General features: G+C 47.7%; 1 protein-coding gene across 3 annotated transcripts in view; it reads left to right on the top strand.

Annotated features, from left to right (window-relative positions):
- Positions 1-25508, top strand: part of CPT1A (carnitine palmitoyltransferase 1A) — a 522885-nt gene that overhangs the window by 376563 nt on the left and 120814 nt on the right. For all 3 annotated transcript variants that reach the window (XM_069223030.1, XM_069223032.1, XM_069223031.1), the window contains exon 15: positions 15538-15672. In XM_069223030.1, the coding sequence (XP_069079131.1) occupies positions 15538-15672 (135 nt within the window). The remainder of the gene's footprint in view (positions 1-15537; positions 15673-25508) is intronic.

The following is a 25508-nucleotide window of genomic DNA, read 5'->3' on the forward strand; positions in this document are numbered from 1 at the left end:
AAGGACTTATCACCACCAAAGTGCGACAGCTGATAGAGAGGACCAAGGGGACCACTCTGGAACACCATCTGTGCTGCAGCATCCACTCCACTCAGGATGAAGGGAGACCCACACAGCTAGTCATCTTTACAGCCAGATACCTGCGGATGCAGGGGAGTGATGCCTTCACCCCAAGGGAGATTCCTTCTTCTTCTTGTGCAGGCTGAAAAGTTGCAGTCTTCTGAGGAAGCATGGCCGGGGAAATATTGCAAAGCTGTCAGGAGCTGGAGAAGCAAAGTTACAAAAGAGTCTTTATCCAAGTTAGCAGCGATGTCGGTTCCTGGAAGGTCCAGACGCAGTTTCCGTGGCCAGAAGTGGAGGCTGCAGAGGAGTCCTGCTGGAGTCTTGCAAGCCAAATCTGAGGACCCACCCAAGGGAGAAACCTTAAATAGCCCTGAAAGGGGGATTGGCCACCTAACCAGGTAAGCACCTATCAGGAGGGGGATCTGACATCACCTTCCTGACCTGGCCACACAGATGCTCCCAGAGTTCCCTGCCAACCTTGGAATCAAGATGGCAGAATTCAGGAACCCTCTGGAAGAACTCTGAGCACCACGCCTTGGGTGGTGATGGACTGGGAAGTAGTCACTTACCTTTCCTTTGTTCAGTTACGCGGCAGAGCAGGGACTGGGGGTCCCTGAACCGGTGTGGACTGGTTTATGCACAGAGGGCACCAAATGTGCCCTTCGAAGCAAATCCTGTGGCTGGGGGAGGCTCCCTCTCCCAAACCAGTCACACCTGTTTCCAAAAGGAGAGGGTGTTACCACCTTCTCCCAAAGGAAATCCTTTGTTCTGCCTTCCTGGGCTTGATCAGATCAAGCAGCGGGAGGGCAGAAACCTCTCTGAGGGGTGGCAGCAGCTTGGGATGCCCGGAAAACCCTGTAAGACTGGTAATAGCAATGCTGGTATTCCTCTAAGGAGCCCCCAGAGTGCATGGAATCAAACTTCCAATACTTGCAACAGTATTGGGATATATGATTCCGACATGTTTGATACCAAACATGCCCAGGTTCGAAGTTAGCATTATGTAGCTGGACATAGGTAATGACATCCCTGCACTCACAAAGTCCAGGAAAATGGATCATGAGTTTGTTGGGGCACCCCTGCTAGTGCAGGGGGGCCCTCACACACAGGTACCTGCACCCTGCCGTCTGGGCTGAGAGGGCCTAACATAGGTGTCACTTACAGTGACCTGGTGTAGTGACCTGTAGTGAAAACGGGTGCATCCACCTGTTTCGCGCAGCCTATAATGGCAGGCCTGCAGAACCCTTTGCATGGGCTCCCTATGGGTGGCAGAATAACTGCTGCGCCCATAGGGATCCTGTCGAACTCCAATGCCCTGGGTACCTAGATACCATATACTAGGGACTTACATGGGGGGACCAGTATGGCAATTGTGGTAAGAAAAAGGTACTGTTTAGAGGAGAGAGCAAAACTACTGGTGTCTTGGTTAGCAGGATCCCAGTAGACACAGTCAAACACACTGACAAACAGGCAAAAAGTGGGGGTAACGGAGCTAGAAAGAGGCTACTTTCCTACAAAGATCCCTCATTTTTATAATATCTAAAGGAAATGCTTTAGGTAGTACAGTTTTGATTACATCAAAATGACGTTGGGCGTGTCACACTTTTGTAATGTGGGGAAACAGAGGTCAGGGGCATGGATAATTGAGGGAAGGCAGAAGGGGGCAGAGGCAGCAAGTTGACCACGCTGGACAGGCGGGAGGGGCAGTGGTAGTACAACGGACCATGAAGGGCAGGGGCAACAAATCAACCATGCAGGACAGACAAGAGAGGCTGTGGCAACATAACAGACCATTGAGGGCAGAAGGAAGAGGCAGTGGCAGCACAACCATACATGCCAACAGACCCTATTTAGGCAGGAGACTCCCAATGTTTTTAATCCCAAAGGGCTGTATTTTATCTGACTCCTATCTAAAAATTCCTCTTTTTCAATGCAAGTCAATGAGAAAAATCAATTCCCTAGGTTTTTTTTCAAATTCTCCATCTTGCCAACTTCAAAATGTTTGCAAGCATGGCACATTGGATCACAGAGGGCAGGTGTAATGGTGTGGGGACATGGACTTGGATAACAGAGGGCAGGAGGGAGATAGATAGGGGCACCTAGCTGACTTTACGGGGCAGGCGGCAGGGGCTGCAGCAGCACCATACACCACACACATCAAGTGGGATGGCAGTGCAGCTTAATGGACCATGGGAAGCAATAGGGAAGGGGTTAGGGTCATGTGCATAAACAACGGAGAACAGAGGGGAATCAGGCAAGAGGAGCAAGCTGGCCATACCAGACAGACAGTAGGGACAGTTGCAGCATACCAAATCATGAAGGGCGAGAGGGAGGGGCCAGTGACAGCACATCGGACCATGCAGGGTACGAGAGAGGGTTTTGGTGCATGGACCCTGACAACAGAGAGTTGGGAGAAGGTGGATAGGGCAGCAAGCTAACTGATCAGGGCAAGCAGGAAGGGCAGTGGCACAACAGCCACACAGGGCTGTAATGAGGGAGCAGGGGCATGGACTTGACAATGGATGGCAAGGAGGAGGGAGGGCAGGAGCAGAAAACTTGGGGGCAGCACAATGCCAGCCGGGCACTGCATCCAAACCCTCTCCCCTACCGTGCATTGAGATGGGCATCCTATATAACGTTAAAAACAACCCTAGATATTCACAGTAAAAAAACAAAGGTTACAGAGTTGTTATAGTTAGGAAATAGGATTAAAAAAACCTTTAAAATTTACTAAAAAATCAAAGGTTACAGGAGCATTATAGTTCGGTTCAGATTTAACACACACAAAACCATAGAAATTCAGCTGTAACTAGAACTCGTGCCCTCGCCCTACACTGCTAATGACCCCAGATATTACATAGCTCATGAAATCTTCGTTGACATCATTGATATTGTCACTGTAACATTTGCAGTAAAATTATTGATGAGAAAACTGCATAATGAAGGTGCGCGTTACAGTTACCTTAGGGCACCAGTTATAGTTACTTGAAATAACTAACTATAGCAGCTGAATTTCTGTGGTTTTGTGCATGTAAGATCTGAACCTAACTATAGCATCCCTGTAACCTTTTGTTTTTTAGTGAATAACATATATATATATATATATATATATATATATATATATATATATATATATATATATATATATATACATACATATATATACACACACAACGTTCAGCTTCCCACGACTCAGCTGAATGCCGCTCTGCCTCACGGGACTGGGTTCTGCAAATCAAAGTAGGCTTACTCCATAATATCGAACATCCTGTCAGTACATGTTAGCCAAAGGATCAGGTGCAGACACCACAATGCTTTCCATTTCTTTATTGGAATGTTGCTACACGTTCCGCCATGACACGTTTCGGCCTAACAACCTGTCCTTGATCACACATGCACAGTGCCATTTTGATCCCCTTTAAGAAAGTGCAAATGTAGTAGAAATATTTTGTGGTGTATTATGAAAACAAGCTAATGAATTGCTGCACGAAATCCATGTTTCAGGTTTAGGTGGTTACGTTGAACTGTGCAATGTTTTTTATAGTATTTTTTTCTATGTTGACATAGTACATGTGCACTAGTTAAAGGGGATCAAAATGGCGACAGGATTTCAATATATACAGAAAGTATGTTGTTTGTGATTTGGTATAAATCCATTTAGTATTTTTTTTAAATTAAAGTTCTAAGTGAGAGAGAGAAAAACGTGGTAGTACCATGGGTTCGGCAGATCAAACAATTAGATTTGATTAGCTCCCTCACATTAACAAAGATGTTTGGCAGCCTCAGTCTTAAAAACATACAGGGTGGCAGGGTAGGAATACCCTGACCCCTTGGCCTTGCGGTTTGGGTGGTGTGGGTCCAGAATTTTTTTTTTTTAAACAATCCAGAATTAGTACTACAATACCTTACGTTTTTTTTTTAAAAGGGCTTTGTTGAGGGTGACACGCTCTGGTTGTCTGAGGCGAGGCCCCAGGCACGGACAACCCACCACTCCTGTCGAGGTGTTTGATTACACTCGCTGTATAACCTGCGCTTACCCTTGCGTATCCTGGCACTAAGCAGTCAGGCTTATCACAGGGGCAATGTGTAAAGCATTGGTGCAGCACTATTACACAACAAGTGCACTGAGCGTCACAAAAGAGAATTCACACAGTGTATGTAAATAAAGTTTGTATTTAGCACACATTAGTTAAACACAACAAGAACATCATACATCTCTGGGTATAAATCACATTTGAAAATATCAGCAGTGCAAGGCCCAAAGGTTATAAAATGACATCAGTAACATGTACACTTTGAGAAAGATTCTCCTCTATCCCCAGCATCCTCGTGCAGTGAAAAAGTTTGTCAGCACAAAACCCACCCAAACAAAAAGTATTCTAATTCAATCCCACAAAGTTAGAGTGCACCATGGTTCACAACGATAGTGGTAATGTGTATAGGTAGGTAGGTAATTATAACACTTTTAAATAGCCTCATGGGCCCGAGGCTGCACGGGTAAAACCAATCTCAATCGTAATACACTTTTGGCAAGAATTAACATAAAGGGCAAAGCCACCATGCAGTGTTCTTAATCACAGGCAGTCACTCCCATGCACTTACTCAGCACTGATACCCAGTGCTACGGATATCAGGCAGATTCATATGGCACGCACTTGCACGCAGCACCCTAATACGGTACACTGATATCCGGCAGGTCAATAGATACTGTCTAATTCTGTGAGGCACGGGTGGGTGGGCACCACATCTTGGGTCTTGCTTCTGATTGCTCTCAGAAGTGTTCTGTAGCCCACTCAATTACTCTCACCACCTAGGCCCATTCCATCAATACAACCTGGTAACAAGGCATTGTCGGGCTGGGTGAGGAGATGGCAGTTGGTCCTCCGCACTGAGGGCATCAAAAGGAGAAATCGATGAATGAGAGATGAATCAGGGTAGCCTCTCGGAAGGAGGAGGTGCTCCTGTAGGGCACCTGTTGAACAAAGTCACATCCAGGCAATCTGAGCACTCCGGAACACAAATTTGCTTCCCCATGCCTCCCTGAAAATGAGGTACAATGTCTGGCACGCGATGACTTGAGTCACACCAGACAATTCTGATCCAACACAGTGCAGAGCTTCCAATTCAGCACCTCCCTGGAAATGAGGCACAAGTTTGGTGCACGATGTGTTGAGTCGCACCAGACAACTCCGGACACATACTTCCTTTCCCTGATCCATATAAGAGTCCCAGGGAACCGAGGCCAAAAGGCAGGCAGTGTCTTGGGGACCACATCCTCCCAGGACTCTGTTGTTCCTTTCCTGGGAGAGGATGGGTAGTGAATAGAAATCTAAGTCCCTGCCCGGAATAGAGGTTGCAGGACTCAGGAACGGACTGCCCTGAAGAAGGACACATACCTCTCCAGACCTTAAAATACCCCAACAACATGGTGTACAACCTTCTGTTTAAAAAGGGCAGCAGGGTGCTATTAGAAGGCGAACAGGTGGAAACATGTTTCCCCCCAGACATCTGGCTTCCATCTCAGAGGAAGAACCAGTTCATTCCATTACCTCCTAGCATCCTGGACCAGGTGCCAGTGCCATTAAGGGACTCAGCTAAGACTGTAAAAACCAAGGTAGAGATCAAGTAAGGACATTTTTTCTAGGTCCCTTTATCTCAGTGGCAACGAGGCAGCTGATTTCATCATTCTCAACTCAGCATGCAAAAGTGCCAATACACCCACCACCACAGGGCCTCCATCAGACAGGAAGAGCAAGACTGAGATGGTTGGGTGAAAAGTGGGAGATTGGCTGCCATCCAGTGGTGCATTGCCAGCTCTAATATGCTGCTAAGCAGGTACTGCGATCAACAATGAGGAGTTGGAGGAGTTAATGCAACATCACCCAGAGCAGGATAGAGGCTAAGAAGAGGGCAGAGGTGGTCATCTAGGAATGCTAACCCATTTAAGCCCGTGCCTAAAATCAGCACTGAATACAGCAGATCCAGCCATCAAACAACTGTGTGCACGCACCTACCTAGGAAGGCAGGTATGGCTGAGTTTCTGGCTTCAAGCAGGAAGTCCAGGCAACAGTAGTAAATATGTCTTTCATTGGCAGAAATGTTTTCTGGCCGGCAAAGGATGATTAATTGCTATGAATGAAAAAGGGCAATTGATACCTTGCAGTTCAAAGGGCCTATTTGCGGAGGCGCAGCACCAAAAAACATTGTCCTTTAGTGGGTATTGTAGCCCACCATTGCCCACATGCTAGCTTCACGTCACAGCTCAGACCGTAAAGTGTGCCAAACAGTATCTCTCTACACAAAGACAGTCCTTTCGAGGAAGATCCAGAGGGATAATGGAATTGCATTGCTGACATTCTTGAGACTGAAGGGAGGGACATAAACACTGAAGATGAGACAGCCACCCCTCAGAGATTTCCTTTTTCTGCTTGGTTAGTCTTCCTGAGTACTGTCTTTTGTTGGATGGCAGTGGTAAAGGGAAATACTTTAGTTCCTTTTAACATGTGTAAAGGGTCCTTTAGAAGGAGTCAGCTGTTCCTCCCTTACTGATGGCTATCATATGTCTGTGATATCCAGGTGCAGAATGCTCATAGGTTTTGTTTGTCTGTTGTGTGCTCGCTAGTCTGTCTACCCTGCTGTGATAAGCGTCCCTTTAGCTTCAGACCGAATCGAGAAAACAGTCAGTGACGCACATATGAAAGAAGACCCACACCCATTCTAGCAGTGCAGATAGAGAAATTACATTCCCAGTCTGCTGGACCTGCATATGAGAGGGAGCTTTAGCCCCACTTGTTGTTCCAGCTCTGAGTTTTCTTCAAACAAGGAGGGGGTGCTCCACAGAGTCCCCATAGGACAACTGTGCAACCCAAACTAATGCCTGCCTCACAGCCAGCTTTTCAGAGGTGAGGAGATATCACCTGGACTCTGTCCTGGAAAAATAACTTTTCTTTGGTCTAGACTTCCTGGAGGATCCTCCTTGAGGGGAGCAAAAGAGCTTGCCAACCCCGCAGGAGGAGTGGACTGCTGCTGTAGGTAAGAGCTGGTATCCCGTTTCTGTGGGTCAATTTGATGGAGATTCGTGGAAGCACTACTGGTGTGATCTATGCTTGATACCAGTCATGGTCATCGTAGTAGACAGATGTTGCCACTGGTGAAGTGTGCCCGAGTAAATCATCCAAATAACTGTGCTGGCAAAGCTATTGACCATGTTTCATTAGGTGTACCTGAGCAGTCTGTGCCGTTCCAGAAGATGCCTCAGAAACTCCATGGCACGATCCCCAGTGGCTAGACCTGTGGCACTTGCCACTGCATGCCCGAGCAGGCTTCACAGTGAGACAGGAGTTACTCCCTGGAAGCACTTGTCAGTGTGTGCTTGAGTGACTGCACATTTCCTGAACTAGTGAGCCAGTGACTGAAACTGACTGATCATAATTCACCAATCGTTGTTGACCCTGAGCTAGATGTGCACTGCATTCTGGCGTCGACCCAGTAGGACCGATTCAGCACCTATCCCCACCCCCATACTCCTCACCACCCTTGGTCCAGGATAGGAAGAGACCCTTTTACGACCTGTGGCCCCATCTGCTGTGGTCGACGGAGAGGCAAGAACAGGGTTGACATTTCTCCAAACACTTGCACCCCTGTATGCACCAAGAAGGGGCACAGTCACACCATGAACCTTTTGCAAGTTTACCTTTCCCTGACCTTGGTTAAGCGAAGACTGAAGAAAACAGACGGATGCATGGCCTGCTATGAGCCTCAAGTTTGAGCCAGATCAACGTAGAGAGACTGAATGCTGTTAATGCCTTCCCCACCATTTCACCTATGCTGAAGCCCACACCAGGGTGCAAGACCCAAACCAGACTGGAAGGACCCAAAGGTAGATTCTGTCAGAAGAGGACTTACAAAGGAAGGGGACAAGTGCAGTTTGTGATGGAGTGTCCGGTTGTGGCAGGAGCCATGACCCACCCTTCTGTGGATGCAGGACCAGGTCGACGGGGGACAAAGAAGACCATCTGCGCAGCACTGGAGATGAAAAGGAGACCCTGAAGTGATTCAGATGGTGTCCCACATCGGCTGTTGGGTTGCAGTTGGTCAGTGGTGCAGGAAAAACACCAACAAGCCTTGGCAAATGCAGAAGAAGTAAAAGAAGTGTTACAAGGCTGAAGAGGACCAGCAAGGCCCAGGGGACTCGACCCTTGGATGGGATTCTAAGGTGACCCTCAGTAGTCGGGAGAGTCACCAGAAGAGGATGCAGCCTCCAGAGGCAACCCACTGGCAGCAAGCACAGCAAGTCAAAGTGAGGCCCACTCAGCACATCTGTAGAGGAGCCCCACGTCACTGGAGCAGCAGAGAGTACACTGCTTGGCAGGAAAAAGTGCTGGGTGCGGGGCTAGACAGAGCCTGAAGATCCCTTGGAGCAGGAGCAAACAAGCCTTGGTAACTGCATGAGTCGCGTGCAACGGGGTACTGCCCTGCAAGGAGAGGCAGTGTCTTACTGTCTCCCAAGTTAGACAGCTGAGAGAGTGGACCAAGGGGACCACTCCAGACCATCACCTATGATGCAGGATCCACGCAGTTCCACAGTAGAGCAGATTCACGCAGCCAGTCGTCGTTGCAGTTGGTGCCTGCAGGCAGTCACTCCCATGCACTTACTCAGCACTGATACCCAGTGCTACGGATATCAGGCAGATTCATATGGCACGCACTTGCACGCAGCACCCTAATACGGTACACTGATATCCGGCAGGTCAATAGATACTGTCTAATTCTGTGAGGCACGGGTGGGTGGGCACCACATCTTGGGTCTTGCTTCTGATTGCTCTCAGAAGTGTTCTGTAGCCCACTCAATTACTCTCACCACCTAGGCCCATTCCATCAATACAACCTGGTAACAAGGCATTGTCGGGCTGGGTGAGGAGATGGCAGTTGGTCCTCCGCACTGAGGGCATCAAAAGGAGAAATCGATGAATGAGAGATGAATCAGGGTAGCCTCTCGGAAGGAGGAGGTGCTCCTGTAGGGCACCTGTTGAACAAAGTCACATCCAGGCAATCTGAGCACTCCGGAACACAAATTTGCTTCCCCATGCCTCCCTGAAAATGAGGTACAATGTCTGGCACGCGATGACTTGAGTCACACCAGACAATTCTGATCCAACACAGTGCAGAGCTTCCAATTCAGCACCTCCCTGGAAATGAGGCACAAGTTTGGTGCACGATGTGTTGAGTCGCACCAGACAACTCCGGACACATACTTCCTTTCCCTGATCCATATAAGAGTCCCAGGGAACCGAGGCCAAAAGGCAGGCAGTGTCTTGGGGACCACATCCTCCCAGGACTCTGTTGTTCCTTTCCTGGGAGAGGATGGGTAGTGAATAGAAATCTAAGTCCCTGCCCGGAATAGAGGTTGCAGGACTCAGGAACGGACTGCCCTGAAGAAGGACACATACCTCTCCAGACCTTAAAATACCCCAACAACATGGTGTACAACCTTCTGTTTAAAAAGGGCAGCAGGGTGCTATTAGAAGGCGAACAGGTGGAAACATGTTTCCCCCCAGACATCTGGCTTCCATCTCAGAGGAAGAACCAGTTCATTCCATTACCTCCTAGCATCCTGGACCAGGTGCCAGTGCCATTAAGGGACTCAGCTAAGACTGTAAAAACCAAGGTAGAGATCAAGTAAGGACATTTTTTCTAGGTCCCTTTATCTCAGTGGCAACGAGGCAGCTGATTTCATCATTCTCAACTCAGCATGCAAAAGTGCCAATACACCCACCACCACAGGGCCTCCATCAGACAGGAAGAGCAAGACTGAGATGGTTGGGTGAAAAGTGGGAGATTGGCTGCCATCCAGTGGTGCATTGCCAGCTCTAATATGCTGCTAAGCAGGTACTGCGATCAACAATGAGGAGTTGGAGGAGTTAATGCAACATCACCCAGAGCAGGATAGAGGCTAAGAAGAGGGCAGAGGTGGTCATCTAGGAATGCTAACCCATTTAAGCCCGTGCCTAAAATCAGCACTGAATACAGCAGATCCAGCCATCAAACAACTGTGTGCACGCACCTACCTAGGAAGGCAGGTATGGCTGAGTTTCTGGCTTCAAGCAGGAAGTCCAGGCAACAGTAGTAAATATGTCTTTCATTGGCAGAAATGTTTTCTGGCCGGCAAAGGATGATTAATTGCTATGAATGAAAAAGGGCAATTGATACCTTGCAGTTCAAAGGGCCTATTTGCGGAGGCGCAGCACCAAAAAACATTGTCCTTTAGTGGGTATTGTAGCCCACCATTGCCCACATGCTAGCTTCACGTCACAGCTCAGACCGTAAAGTGTGCCAAACAGTATCTCTCTACACAAAGACAGTCCTTTCGAGGAAGATCCAGAGGGATAATGGAATTGCATTGCTGACATTCTTGAGACTGAAGGGAGGGACATAAACACTGAAGATGAGACAGCCACCCCTCAGAGATTTCCTTTTTCTGCTTGGTTAGTCTTCCTGAGTACTGTCTTTTGTTGGATGGCAGTGGTAAAGGGAAATACTTTAGTTCCTTTTAACATGTGTAAAGGGTCCTTTAGAAGGAGTCAGCTGTTCCTCCCTTACTGATGGCTATCATATGTCTGTGATATCCAGGTGCAGAATGCTCATAGGTTTTGTTTGTCTGTTGTGTGCTCGCTAGTCTGTCTACCCTGCTGTGATAAGCGTCCCTTTAGCTTCAGACCGAATCGAGAAAACAGTCAGTGACGCACATATGAAAGAAGACCCACACCCATTCTAGCAGTGCAGATAGAGAAATTACATTCCCAGTCTGCTGGACCTGCATATGAGAGGGAGCTTTAGCCCCACTTGTTGTTCCAGCTCTGAGTTTTCTTCAAACAAGGAGGGGGTGCTCCACAGAGTCCCCATAGGACAACTGTGCAACCCAAACTAATGCCTGCCTCACAGCCAGCTTTTCAGAGGTGAGGAGATATCACCTGGACTCTGTCCTGGAAAAATAACTTTTCTTTGGTCTAGACTTCCTGGAGGATCCTCCTTGAGGGGAGCAAAAGAGCTTGCCAACCCCGCAGGAGGAGTGGACTGCTGCTGTAGGTAAGAGCTGGTATCCCGTTTCTGTGGGTCAATTTGATGGAGATTCGTGGAAGCACTACTGGTGTGATCTATGCTTGATACCAGTCATGGTCATCGTAGTAGACAGATGTTGCCACTGGTGAAGTGTGCCCGAGTAAATCATCCAAATAACTGTGCTGGCAAAGCTATTGACCATGTTTCATTAGGTGTACCTGAGCAGTCTGTGCCGTTCCAGAAGATGCCTCAGAAACTCCATGGCACGATCCCCAGTGGCTAGACCTGTGGCACTTGCCACTGCATGCCCGAGCAGGCTTCACAGTGAGACAGGAGTTACTCCCTGGAAGCACTTGTCAGTGTGTGCTTGAGTGACTGCACATTTCCTGAACTAGTGAGCCAGTGACTGAAACTGACTGATCATAATTCACCAATCGTTGTTGACCCTGAGCTAGATGTGCACTGCATTCTGGCGTCGACCCAGTAGGACCGATTCAGCACCTATCCCCACCCCCATACTCCTCACCACCCTTGGTCCAGGATAGGAAGAGACCCTTTTACGACCTGTGGCCCCATCTGCTGTGGTCGACGGAGAGGCAAGAACAGGGTTGACATTTCTCCAAACACTTGCACCCCTGTATGCACCAAGAAGGGGCACAGTCACACCATGAACCTTTTGCAAGTTTACCTTTCCCTGACCTTGGTTAAGCGAAGACTGAAGAAAACAGACGGATGCATGGCCTGCTATGAGCCTCAAGTTTGAGCCAGATCAACGTAGAGAGACTGAATGCTGTTAATGCCTTCCCCACCATTTCACCTATGCTGAAGCCCACACCAGGGTGCAAGACCCAAACCAGACTGGAAGGACCCAAAGGTAGATTCTGTCAGAAGAGGACTTACAAAGGAAGGGGACAAGTGCAGTTTGTGATGGAGTGTCCGGTTGTGGCAGGAGCCATGACCCACCCTTCTGTGGATGCAGGACCAGGTCGACGGGGGACAAAGAAGACCATCTGCGCAGCACTGGAGATGAAAAGGAGACCCTGAAGTGATTCAGATGGTGTCCCACATCGGCTGTTGGGTTGCAGTTGGTCAGTGGTGCAGGAAAAACACCAACAAGCCTTGGCAAATGCAGAAGAAGTAAAAGAAGTGTTACAAGGCTGAAGAGGACCAGCAAGGCCCAGGGGACTCGACCCTTGGATGGGATTCTAAGGTGACCCTCAGTAGTCGGGAGAGTCACCAGAAGAGGATGCAGCCTCCAGAGGCAACCCACTGGCAGCAAGCACAGCAAGTCAAAGTGAGGCCCACTCAGCACATCTGTAGAGGAGCCCCACGTCACTGGAGCAGCAGAGAGTACACTGCTTGGCAGGAAAAAGTGCTGGGTGCGGGGCTAGACAGAGCCTGAAGATCCCTTGGAGCAGGAGCAAACAAGCCTTGGTAACTGCATGAGTCGCGTGCAACGGGGTACTGCCCTGCAAGGAGAGGCAGTGTCTTACTGTCTCCCAAGTTAGACAGCTGAGAGAGTGGACCAAGGGGACCACTCCAGACCATCACCTATGATGCAGGATCCACGCAGTTCCACAGTAGAGCAGATTCACGCAGCCAGTCGTCGTTGCAGTTGGTGCCTGCAGATGAAGGGGACAAGTGCAGTTTGTGATGGAGTGTCCGGTTGTGGCAGGAGCCATGACCCACCCTTCTGTGGATGCAGGACCAGGTCGACGGGGGACAAAGAAGACCATCTGCGCAGCACTGGAGATGAAAAGGAGACCCTGAAGTGATTCAGATGGTGTCCCACATCGGCTGTTGGGTTGCAGTTGGTCAGTGGTGCAGGAAAAACACCAACAAGCCTTGGCAAATGCAGAAGAAGTAAAAGAAGTGTTACAAGGCTGAAGAGGACCAGCAAGGCCCAGGGGACTCGACCCTTGGATGGGATTCTAAGGTGACCCTCAGTAGTCGGGAGAGTCACCAGAAGAGGATGCAGCCTCCAGAGGCAACCCACTGGCAGCAAGCACAGCAAGTCAAAGTGAGGCCCACTCAGCACATCTGTAGAGGAGCCCCACGTCACTGGAGCAGCAGAGAGTACACTGCTTGGCAGGAAAAAGTGCTGGGTGCGGGGCTAGACAGAGCCTGAAGATCCCTTGGAGCAGGAGCAAACAAGCCTTGGTAACTGCATGAGTCGCGTGCAACGGGGTACTGCCCTGCAAGGAGAGGCAGTGTCTTACTGTCTCCCAAGTTAGACAGCTGAGAGAGTGGACCAAGGGGACCACTCCAGACCATCACCTATGATGCAGGATCCACGCAGTTCCACAGTAGAGCAGATTCACGCAGCCAGTCGTCGTTGCAGTTGGTGCCTGCAGATGCAGGGGAGTTAATCCTTCACTCCAAGGGAGATTCCTTCTTACTTCTTGGTGCAGGCAGGAGTCTCATCGACCTCGGAGGATGCACAGCCGGGGAAACGTTGTAGTTGCTGGAAGGAGCCGGAGAAACAATGTTGCAAAGCTCAGTCTTCGCTGGAGTTGCAGAATGTTGGTTCCTGAAGAGTCCAGTTGCGGTTCAGGAGGCCAGAAGATGAAGTAAACAATGCAGAAGAGTCCTGGTGGAATCTTGCACGTCGAATCAAAGGACCCACCCAAGAGGGAGATGCTAAATAGCCCAGGAAGAGGGATTGTCCACTTAGCAAGGTGACCTCCTATCAGGACGGGGCTGTGACATCACCTTCCTGACCTGGCCACTCAGATGCTCCCAGGGACCTCAGCACATCTTAAATTCAAGATAGTAGAACAAAGTGGCCACCTGAAGGAGCTCTGGGCCCCACCCCTGGGGGGTGATGGATAAGGAATTGATCACTTCCCTTTCCTTTGTCCAGTTTCGCACCAGAGCAGAGACCGGGGGTCCCTGGACTGGTGCAAACTGGTTTATGGAAGCATACCGGTAGCTTAAGGAGGCTACCCCTCCCAAGCCATGTAACACCTATTTCCAAGGGGAGAGGGTGTTGCCTCCCTTTCCCACAGGAAATCCTTTGTTCTGCCTTCCCCTGCTTGAGCTGATCTAATAGCATGAGGGCAGAAACCTGTCTGTGGGGTGGCAGCAGCTTGGGCTGCCCGGAAAACTCTTGAAGACTGGTAGGAGCAATACTGGGGGTCCTCAAAGGATCCCCAAAAGTGCATGGAATCATACAACCAATCCTGGCAACAGTATTGGGGTATGATTCCAACATGTTTCATATTAAACATGCCCAGATCCAGTTACCATTTTGTAGCTGGACATAAGTAGTGACCTGTGTCCAATACATGAGTAAAATGGCTTCCCGCACTTATGCATTCCAGTGCAATGGAACTGGAGTTTGGCTGGGCTCATGCAGGAGTGTCCGTACAAAGAGGTACCTGCACCCTGCCCTCTGGGCTAGGAGGGCCTACTATAGGGGTGACATACAGTGATCTTGGTGTAGTCAAATGGGGCAAAAGGGTTCATGCACCATTTCACGCAGGCTGCAATGTCAGGCCTGCAGACACATTTTGCATGGGCTTCCATGGGTGGCATAATACATGCTGCAGCCCTTGGGGAACTCCTGGTGCCCTGATACCCTGGATACCGAAGTACCCTATACTAGGGACTTGTATGGGGGCACCAGTATGCCAATCGCGGGGGTGCAAAGTCCTAAGCAACCAAATTTAGAGGGAGAGAGCACAATCACTGGAGTCCTGGCTAGCAGGATCCCAGTGAAAACAGTCCAAGCATACTGATGGGCAAAAAGTGGGGGTAACCATGCCCCAAAAAAGGCAAGTTTCCTACACAGAGCACCTTTAGATTAAGGGAAGGTGGAAGGGGCAGAGCGGTATCCTCACCGAGGAGGCATTCCCCTTGCACCGGAGACTCTCGAGTATGCAGTATTTTTGTGTAGTTTGTAGTTTTACTGTGTATTTAAGTTATTTACTTTTTACAAAGATAAGCCCTTGGTTCGCTATTGGGTGTCTGTTGTCCGTCCTACATTAACCTCCCAGAGAAGCCTTTTGCTGTTCTTCCTCACTGCCACTGAGAGCCAAGTGCTGAAAGGGTTGTTACTTGGCCCAGTTTGCCAAGCAATAGTAAAACTGATCCCGGAACATCAAAGGCAAATGACTCCAGTCCACTTGGGTGTGACGCAGTAGCCCCCGCTTCCCCGTGGCTTTATGAACGTGATCTGACACTATATTTTTCCCCACTGTGCATTGACATCCATTTAAACGGGGCAAGGTGCTATGAAACATGAAAGTGAAGTCAACCTTTTTGACAGAGCTTTAGGGCACTTACCCTGTATTAGGAGCACCAAATTACATTTTATTCAAAAGAGTGGTATATTCTTTTTTTTTTCCTTTGTATTTATGTGAATTATGTCGAGGGATTTTATGTTCTAAATTCTGTTTCTGTTTAATCTCATAGGACAAAGGTAAATTTTGCTTAACGTATGAAGCTTCGATGACCAGGCTGTTCAGGGAAGGAAGAACTGAAACAGTGCGATCATGTACTAGTGAATCATGCGACTTCGTTAAATCCATGACAGATTCAACCCAAACCGTGAGTTAAACTTTCAAAATACCTTGCTCAAACATTTTCGCTATAGGTTAGTCTTTATTGATAGGAAAACAATCTACTGTGTAAACAAAGGTATACTATTTAATTTCTTGTCTTTGTTGCCGAATGTTTGTTTTGATGCAGCGTTTTTGGTATAATTGCATTAGTCAAAGTGAAGTGATTAAACTTTTATTTGTGGTACATTTACAACACTTCATGAGTGCCAACTTTACAATCCTACACGTTTCCCATGCCTAACTTCATCACTGCGATACTGAAATGATTAAACATAAGATGAAGGATGAGGTAACTAAAATGCCCATTGATCGGTGGTGTTCGTTACTTCTGCTTACCAAGCACAGTTCACTCTTATGTTTAGAACCAATCCTACTTTCTCTTTACACTTGTTTTCACTAAAAAGCTCTTGTTGTGGATAGGTGGTACTGATTGCAGAGTTGCCAAGCTTCCCTTTGTCATGTGGAACACCTTTTTTCACTTCTGGTTTTATATCCAATTACGGTTGTCACGCTGCTATTTCTGAACACATAATTGCATTGTTAGAAGCAGAACCACAGGTCCCAGAATGTTTTTCTGTAAAACCAATAACTTTTCTTTTTAATACTTGATAGCCATATCTTTGCATTAATAGTATTTTGCTCATGGTTACTGAGAGTTAAAAACAAAAACTCGTACGATGAAGAGACTTCCCACATAAGGTGTTTCAAACCAAGCACTGTATGAAAATCATTGAAGTAATACAAATTAGGAAGCAGTAGAAAGCAATTTTCATTATGTTTCTGTCATAGGTTGGCATGTTTTACATAGTTTTACCAGCACGTAACTGTATACACAATAGTCCTGGTTAAAATAGCCCAAGCGTGTCATCTTTAGGAGTGTTTGTAATCTGAACACCAAAATTAGGCTTAATTGTCATCCTCCGATAGCATTGTTTAGTTTGTTTGACAAAGCCATATAGCAATCCTATTTGTGTTTTTGTTACTGATGGATACTTTTAACCACAGATACTTCACCTCAGAATATCTCTCATGTGCCAGACTGGAGCCGGAGAATTTTGTAGCAGGGCTCGCCCATAGGTGGAGTTGGTAGGATCTATGCTGACCCCATAGTTGATGGAGCGGGGTCACATATAAGCATCACCCCTGTGTGCTGACGTTAGTTCCTTTCTTGCTATGTCTTCTGATGCGGATCCTGACCTCCAGTCACACCTTCTCTTACAAAGACTACTAAACGCAACTCTTGAACAGTGAACTAGGGAACGATGACACACCAAAACAACACGATTCAAGCCATGGCGTGACTGCAGGATGCAGATGTTGATCATGGACCTGCACGTTGGTGCCTGGGCATCAGACACAACTCTAATTCAAATGATAAGTGTGCCCTAATGCACCTTCAGACGATTTGAGTCTGAAAGGTGATGTTGTTTCTCAACGAATACAGGAAGTTGCAGTCTTCACACAGGTTCCGCTTCCACTGCAGCTTCAAATCATGAGCACAGTTATGGGTCGATTTCCCATGACCGCTCTACTTCCAGTTAAAATTCCTTCAGGAAAGTTGAATTTCAGTCGTAAGCAAAAGAAAGCAAAGCAGGACTCAACCACATCCCTTCACTTTGACTCCAAAGACAAAGCAAGACGGCGTCACGATTTAAGTCTCACTCTTTTGAGGTCATAGAACTAATTCCTCATTTGGTTCTGATGCTTTCCCGGAGATCCTGGGCCATTTTGACGCCAGCAGATTGAGGCCCTAAAAGAAATCATACTACTTAACTGCTTTGCGCATAGGGCTCCCCCTCGCCTCCTGGCCCCACAAAACCGCAGGGACTTCCAGTTGGGTTCCCACTGGCAAGTCCTTCTTCCAGTTCATCTGACTCTTTGTACCCATTACCAGGCCTTTACCTACACCCAATACAGCCTTCCAGTGCAGCCAGAGATCCATGCCTGTCCGTGCCACTGACACTGGTTGGGCACATGCCGAACCACTTTGGGGGGCGGGGATAGGGTGGGGTTGGATGCAGGAACCAGCACTTCCTCCGGGGTTTGCGATCCATTTTGTCCTTCAGATGGGTCTCTCTTGCAAATTGTCCAATAAGACTATGCCCTACCTTAATTCTCTCCTCTGCCTAATATACCTCCCACACCAGAACAAATTTAGCTAGAGCATATCTGTCCATCTTTCCTACATGTGGTACACCTGTTGTTCTCCACTGGTGCCATAGAAAGGATAACGGACTTAGAGAATGGTGTGGTTGTTATTTCCACTACTGTCTCATCCCGAACAAAGACGGGGTGTCAAGCCTAGCTTGGACCTCTTCCCCTGAAAGCCTTCCTGTGTAAGGGCAAATTGGTAATGCTCTCATTGGCTCAGATCCTCTCTGCCCTGGACTTGGGCGACTGGATGATGTCAGACTTTCAAGATGTGCTTTTTTGGGTGCCCACCTTGCAGTCCCACAGGAGTTACCAGCAGAACAAGGCGTGCCAGGGGCATTTTCAGTTTGCTGTGCTTCCCTTTTGCCTCAACAATGCACCTTAGGTGTTCACAAATATGATGACGATGGTTGCTGCTCATCCTCAGAGGTCAGGAGCTTGTGTATTCTGGGACCTGGACAACTGGCTTCTTGAAGGTGAGCTTGCCACAGGCTGTCGTGGACCACCTCTGGGCAACTGTCAAACTCCTAACATTCTTGGGATTTCTCATAAACAACCCAGAGTAACGTCTTGAGTCCAGGACTTTACGTTTATAGTCCTAATGTTTCAGGCACAATCCTGAATCCAGTTGAAGGTGGACCTGAGGCTTCTTGGCCTCTTATCCTCGTACATTCCCCTTGTCAGCTAGGCGAGTCCTGCATTGAACCTAAAAAGTCCCGTCACGGTCTTGTGGGAGACTGCTCATGATTTGCAGACAGTCTGTCCTGCAGTAGATCACTCTCTCTCTTCCTTACCTACAGCAGTAATTGATGATGGACACATCTCTTCTGGGTTGGAGGGGGATTAAATGGGGGCGATGAAGATCAGAGGCCTCTGGTCTCCAGTGGAGGACAGGCTGCACATCATCCTGTGGGAGCTACAGGCTATTTGGTCCTGAAGGCTTTCCTGCCATCCTTCAGGGGGAGATGCGTGCAAGTGCTCACATATAACACCACTACCAAGTAGTAATGCATCAAGCAGGGCAGTGTGGATTGGGCCAAGAATGTGAACGCTTGAACATGAGCATCTGTCGTATGATCAGGATACCGGTTCAGTAGGACCTTCTGTCTCAGCAGGCAGGGTCCTCCAGCTGAATTCATGCGTGGAGACTGAGTGGCGTAATTGACAGCTTTCAGTTGGTTGTCTGCAGTGGTGAATGTCATCCTCGCCACCAGATCCTGCTTCAAGAAATCTATCTGTGTTGGGCGCTGGAACAAATGTGTACTCTGTTGTGGTGTTCTTGGCACTGACCCTTTGCAGGGGAAGCTGTCAATGTCCATTTGTTTGTTTGGTGCTTAGCAAAGCATTACTGACTACAGGTAGAAATATCTATCAAAAGAACAAGTTACTTACCATTGGTAACACTATGTTCGATGGCATCTGTCGCTGTAGATACACATGGTATGCATGAGCTCGCCATCTGGTGTTGGGTCGGAGTGTTACAAGTTGTTTTTCTTCGAAGAAGTGTTTTCGAGTCACGGGACCGAGTGACTCCTCCTTCTGTGCTCATTGCGCATGGGCGTCGACTCCATCTTCGATTGTTTTCTTTCCGCCATCGGGTTCGGACGTGTTCCTGTCGCTCCGGGTTTCGGAACGGAAAGATAGCTGAAAACGGAAGATTTTCGACGGTATCGTTGCAATCCGGTTCGAGATAGACACATACGACGACGCGTTGAACATCGAAGCGCTTCGGTGCCCTTTGGGGTAGATTTCGGCACCCCGTCGGGGCCTAGTCGGCCCGACCGCGTGGAGAACAACGCCGATGGAACGGACCCCGTTTCGATTCTGCCCCGAATGCCACAACAAATATCCTTATACGGACCTACACTCGGTCTGTAACCTGTGCCTGTCACCCGAGCACAGCGAAGAATCCTGTGAGGCCTGTCGGGCGTTCCGGTCCCGAAAAACTCTGCGCGACCATCGAGCGAGGAGACTGCAGATGGCGTCCACGCCAAAGGAGCGTCGACAGTTCGAGACAGAAGAGGAACAGGAGGAATCCTTTTCCATCCAGGATTCAGACTCCGACGAGCTAGACTCTACAAAAACTGTGAGTAAGACGTCGAGATCGGAACTTAAAAAAGGAAAGAAGGCCCAGGGGACGCCACTGCCAACCGGCCATGGCTCCACCCAAATTCTCGGTGACCAACAATCGGCACCGAAAAAGGCCCATTCAGTGTCGAGATCGTCCGACTTCGGTCGAGACACCGGCACGCAGCCTCCTCGGGACCGAGAGAGTGCTAAACAGAAGCATCGACACCGAGAGTTCGGTGTCGACACGGATCGACGCCGAGACAGTGGCGCCGAAGTCCATAGAGGCCAAGAATTTTCGGCACAGAAAAAGAGGAAGGTTACCTCGGAGCCGAAAAAACAATCAACAGGGTTTTCGGAGCCGAAAAAAGCGACATCAGACCCTGTTTCAGGCTCCTATACTGAAGAGCATTCTATGTCTTCACAAATGAAGAAACATAGATTTGAACAAGAACTGCAATCCACTGACGTGGATCACACGCAAAAGCGTATCTTTATTCAGCAGGGGACTGGGAAGATCAGTACCCTTCCACCTGTCAAACGAAAGAGAACGCTTCAGTTTACTCCTCAGCAACAAAAAGCACAAAAGGTAACACCTCCTCCCTCGCCTCCACCTGTAACTCCGGCTTCGCCAACTTACACCCCGTCACATTCGCCAGCTCACACCGCCATGAGCCACGATGACCAAGATCAGGATGCGTGGGACTTGTACGACGCACCAGTGTCTGATAACAGCCCAGACACATACCCAACTAGGCCATCACCACCGGAAGACAGCACAGCCTACTCACAAGTGGTGGCTAGAGCAGCACTATTCCATAATGTGGAACTACACTCGGAACAAGTAGAGGATGATTTTTTATTTAACACCCTCTCTTCAACCCACAGCTCCTACCAAAGCCTGCCGATGCTCCCAGGCATGCTACGCCATGCAAAGGACATTTTCAAGGAGCCAGTTAAAAGTAGGGCAGTGACGCCTAGGGTGGACAAAAAGTATAAGGCGCCTCCTACGGACCCTGTATTCATCACCTCTCCGTTGCCACCAGATTCTGTGGTGGTAGGGGCTGCCAGAAAACGGGCAAATTCACACACTTCTGGGGATGCACCTCCCCCAGATAAAGAAAGCAGGAAGTTCGATGCAGCCGGGAAGAGGGTTGCTGTCCAAGCAGCAAACCAGTGGCGCATCGCAAATTCACAAGCGCTGCTAGCGCGATACGACAGAGCCCACTGGGATGAGATGCAGCATCTCATTGAACATCTCCCAAAAGATCTGCAAAAAAGAGCAAAACAGGTTGTTGAGGAGGGTCAAAACATTTCCAACAATCAAATACGCTCCTCCATGGATGCAGCAGACACGGCCGCAAGGACCATTAATACGTCGGTTACCATCCGTAGGCACGCATGGCTCAGAACGTCTGGATTCAAGCCAGAAATTCAGCAGGCAGTGCTTAACATGCCAGTAAACGAAAAACTTCTGTTCGGTCCGGAGGTCGACACAGCCATAGAAAAGCTCAAGAAGGACACTGACACTGCCAAGGCCATGGGCGCACTCTACTCCCCGCAGAGCAGAGGATCTTATAACACCTTCCGCAAAACACCTTTTAGAGGAGGGTTTCGGGGTCAGGCCACACAAGCTAGCACCTCACAGTCCGCACCGCCCACCTACCAGGGACAGTACAGGGGAGGTTTTCGGGGCCAGTATAGAGGGGGGCAATTCCCTAGGAATAGAGGAAGATTTCAAAGCCCCAAAACCACTACCAACAAGCAGTGACTCACACGTCACTCACCCCTCCCACACAACACCAGTGGGGGGGAGGATACGTCAATATTACGAAGCATGGGACAAAATAACTACAGACACATGGGTCCTAGCAATTATCCAACATGGTTATTGCATAGAATTCCTGCAATTCCCTCCAGACATACCACCAAAATCACAAAATTTATCAAAATACCATTCACAGCTTCTAGAGATAGAAGTTCAAGCACTACTGCAAAAAAATGCAATAGAATTAGTACCAAGCACACAAATAAACACAGGAGTTTATTCACTGTACTTCTTGATACCAAAAAAGGACAAAACACTGAGACCAATTCTAGACCTCAGAGTAGTAAACACATTCATCAAATCAGACCACTTTCACATGGTCACACTACAAGAAGTGTTACCATTGCTCAAAAAACACAACTACATGACAACCCTAGACCTCAAGGACGCATATTTCCATATACCAATACATCAATCACACAGGAAATATCTAAGGTTTGTATTCAAAGGAATACATTACCAATTCAAAGTATTGCCTTTTGGTTTAACAACCGCTCCAAGAGTATTCACAAAATGCCTAGCAGTAGTCGCTGCACACATCAGAAGGCAGCAAATACATGTGTTCCCGTATCTAGACGACTGGCTAATCAAAACCAGTTCGCTCACACAATGCTCAAACCACACAAATCAAGTCATACAAACCCTCTACAAACTAGGGTTCACCGTCAACTTTGCAAAATCAAACATTCTGCCAAGCAAAGTACAGCAATATCTAGGAGCCATAATAGACACGACAAAAGGAGTAGCAACGCCAACTCCACAAAGGATCCACAATTTCAACAGAGTCATTCAACACATGTCTCCAAACCAAACAATACAAGCAAGAACAATACTACAGCTCCTAGGCATGATGTCCTCATGCATAGCCATTGTCCCAAACGCAAGACTGCACATGAGGCCCTTACAACAGTGCCTAGCCTCACAGTGGTCTCAAGCACAGGGTCACCTTCTAGATCTGGTGTTGCTAGACCGCCAAACTTACCTCTCGCTTCTATGGTGGAACAGTATAAATTTAAACATAGGGCGGCCTTTCCAAGACCCAGTGCCACAGTACGTAATAACAACAGATGCTTCCATGACAGGGTGGGGAGCACATCTCAATCAACACAACATAAGAGGACAATGGAACATACATCAAACAAAACTGCATATAAATCATCTAGAATTATTAGCAGTTTTTCAAGCACTAAAAGCTTTCCAACCAATCATAACCCACAAATACATCCTTGTCAAAACAGACAACATGACAACGATGTATTATCTAAACAAACAAGGAGGAACACATTCAACGCAGTTAAGCTTGTTAGCTCAAAAAATATGGAAGTGGGCAATTCACCATCAAATTGGTCTAATAGCACAGTTTATTCCGGGGATCCAGAATCAGCTGGCAGACAATCTCTCTCGAGATCACCAGCAAGTCCACGAATGGGAAATCCACCCACAGATTCTGAACACCTACTTCACACTCTGGGGAACACCACAAATAGACTTATTTGCAACAAAAGAGAACGCAAAATGCCAAAACTTCGCGTCCAGATACCCACACAAGCAATCCCAAGGCAATGCCCTATGGATGAACTGGTCAGGAATATTTGCTTACGCTTTTCCTCCTCTCCCTCTCCTTCCTTACCTAGTAAACAAATTGAGTCACAACAAACTCAAACTCATTTTAATAGCACCAACGTGGGCAAGACAACCCTGGTACACAACACTGCTAGATCTCTCTGTAGTACCACACATCAAACTGCCCAACAAACCAGATCTGTTAACGCAACACAACCAACAGATCAGACACCCGGACCCAGCATCGCTGAATCTAGCAATCTGGCTCCTGAAATCCTAGAATTCGGACACTTACAACTTAGCCAAGAGTGTATGGAAGTCATAAAGCAGGCCAGAAGGCCATCCACTAGACACTGCTACGCAAGTAAGTGGAAAAGATTTGTTTGGTACTGCCATCATAATCAGATACAACCACTAGACGCAACTCCAAAACATATAGTAAATTACTTGCTCCATTTACAAAAAGCAAAGCTAGCCTTCTCTTCTATTAAAATACACCTTGCAGCAATATCTGCATACCTGCAAACTACCTATTCAACTTCCTTGTATAAAATACCAGTTATCAAAGCATTCATAGAAGGGCTTTAAAGAATTATACTACCAAGAACACCACCTGTTCCTTCATGGAACCTAAACGTGGTTCTAACAAGACTCATGGGCCCACCTTTCGAACCCATGCACTCTTGCGGAATACAATTCCTAACCTGGAAAGTTGCCTTTCTCATCGCCATTACATCTCTAAGAAGAGTAAGTGAAATTCAAGCGTTCACAACACAAGAGCCTTTTATACAAATACATAAAAATAAGGTCGTCCTACGACCTAATCCAACATTTTTACCAAAAGTTATTTCACCATTCCATCTAAATCAAACGGTAGAACTACCAGTTTTTTTCCCACAGCCAGATTCTGTGGCTGAAAGAGCACTACATACATTAGATGTCAAAAGAGCATTAATGTACTACATTGACAGAACAAAAAACATCAGAAAAACTAAACAGCTATTTATTGCATTCCAAAAACCTCATGTAGGTAACCCAATATCAAAACAAGGTATAGCCAGATGGATAGTTAAATGCATCCAAATCTGCTACCTTAAAGCAAAAAGACAACTGCCCATTACTCCCAGGGCACATTCAACAAGGAAAAAAGGTGCTTCAATGGCCTTTTTAGGAAACATCCCAATGCAGGAAATATGTAAGGCAGCCACTTGGTCTACGCCTCACACATTCACCAAACACTACTGTATAGATGTGCTATCCGCACAACAAGCTACAGTAGGTCAAGCTGTATTAAGAACTCTATTTCAGACAACTTCTACTCCTACAGGCTAAACCACCGCTTATGGGGAACTAACTGCTTACTAGTCTATGCATACCATGTGTATCTACAGCGACAGATGCCATCGAACTGAAAATGTCACTTACCCAGTGTACATCTGTTCGTGGCATCAGTCGCTGAGATTCACATGGACCCACCCACCTCCCCGGAAGCCTGTAGCAGTTCAGAAGTTACCTTCAATTTTGTACATTTGTATATATATTATTTAATCCTTTAATAGGTACATACTTACATTTTTCATTGCGCGGGCACTATTACTATAGTACAACTCCTACCTCACCCTCTGCGGGGAAAACAATCGAAGATGGAGTCGACGCCCATGCGCAATGAGCACAGAAGGAGGAGTCACTCGGTCCCGTGACTCGAAAACACTTCTTCGAAGAAAAACAACTTGTAACACTCCGACCCAACACCAGATGGCGAGCTCATGCATACCATGTGAATCTCAGCGACTGATGCCACGAACAGATGTACACTGGGTAAGTGACATTTTCATTCTGGTAGATTGTCTAACGCAGATAACTCACTGCCCTCCCACCTCCTTGTCCTGTGGAGTGGTCTCTTTTTAGTGTCTAGTCTATTTCTAACCACTAAATAGGTCCCAGTTTAGCACTCAGTGCCCTGTTTCCAACAATTCTCGCTCCAGCATGTGAGGGTGCAGAAAGGGAAAAGACATTAAACTGGCAGGGGTGGGACTTGTCTACGGCTCTGCTTCATCACTTAAGAGCGGTATGGAGCCAACGTGGAGCCACACAATGCTACATATTGGCTCACAAAAGCACTGCTACAAACTCAATTCTGGCACCTTGCAGATATTCTAAGGTGAGGTATCTATATCTAAGAGAAAAAGGGTGACCGAAGGTAACTACCTTGT

Source organism: Pleurodeles waltl, chromosome 3_1 (genome assembly GCF_031143425.1).
Source record: "Pleurodeles waltl isolate 20211129_DDA chromosome 3_1, aPleWal1.hap1.20221129, whole genome shotgun sequence".
Lineage (NCBI taxonomy): Eukaryota > Metazoa > Chordata > Amphibia > Caudata > Salamandridae > Pleurodeles > Pleurodeles waltl.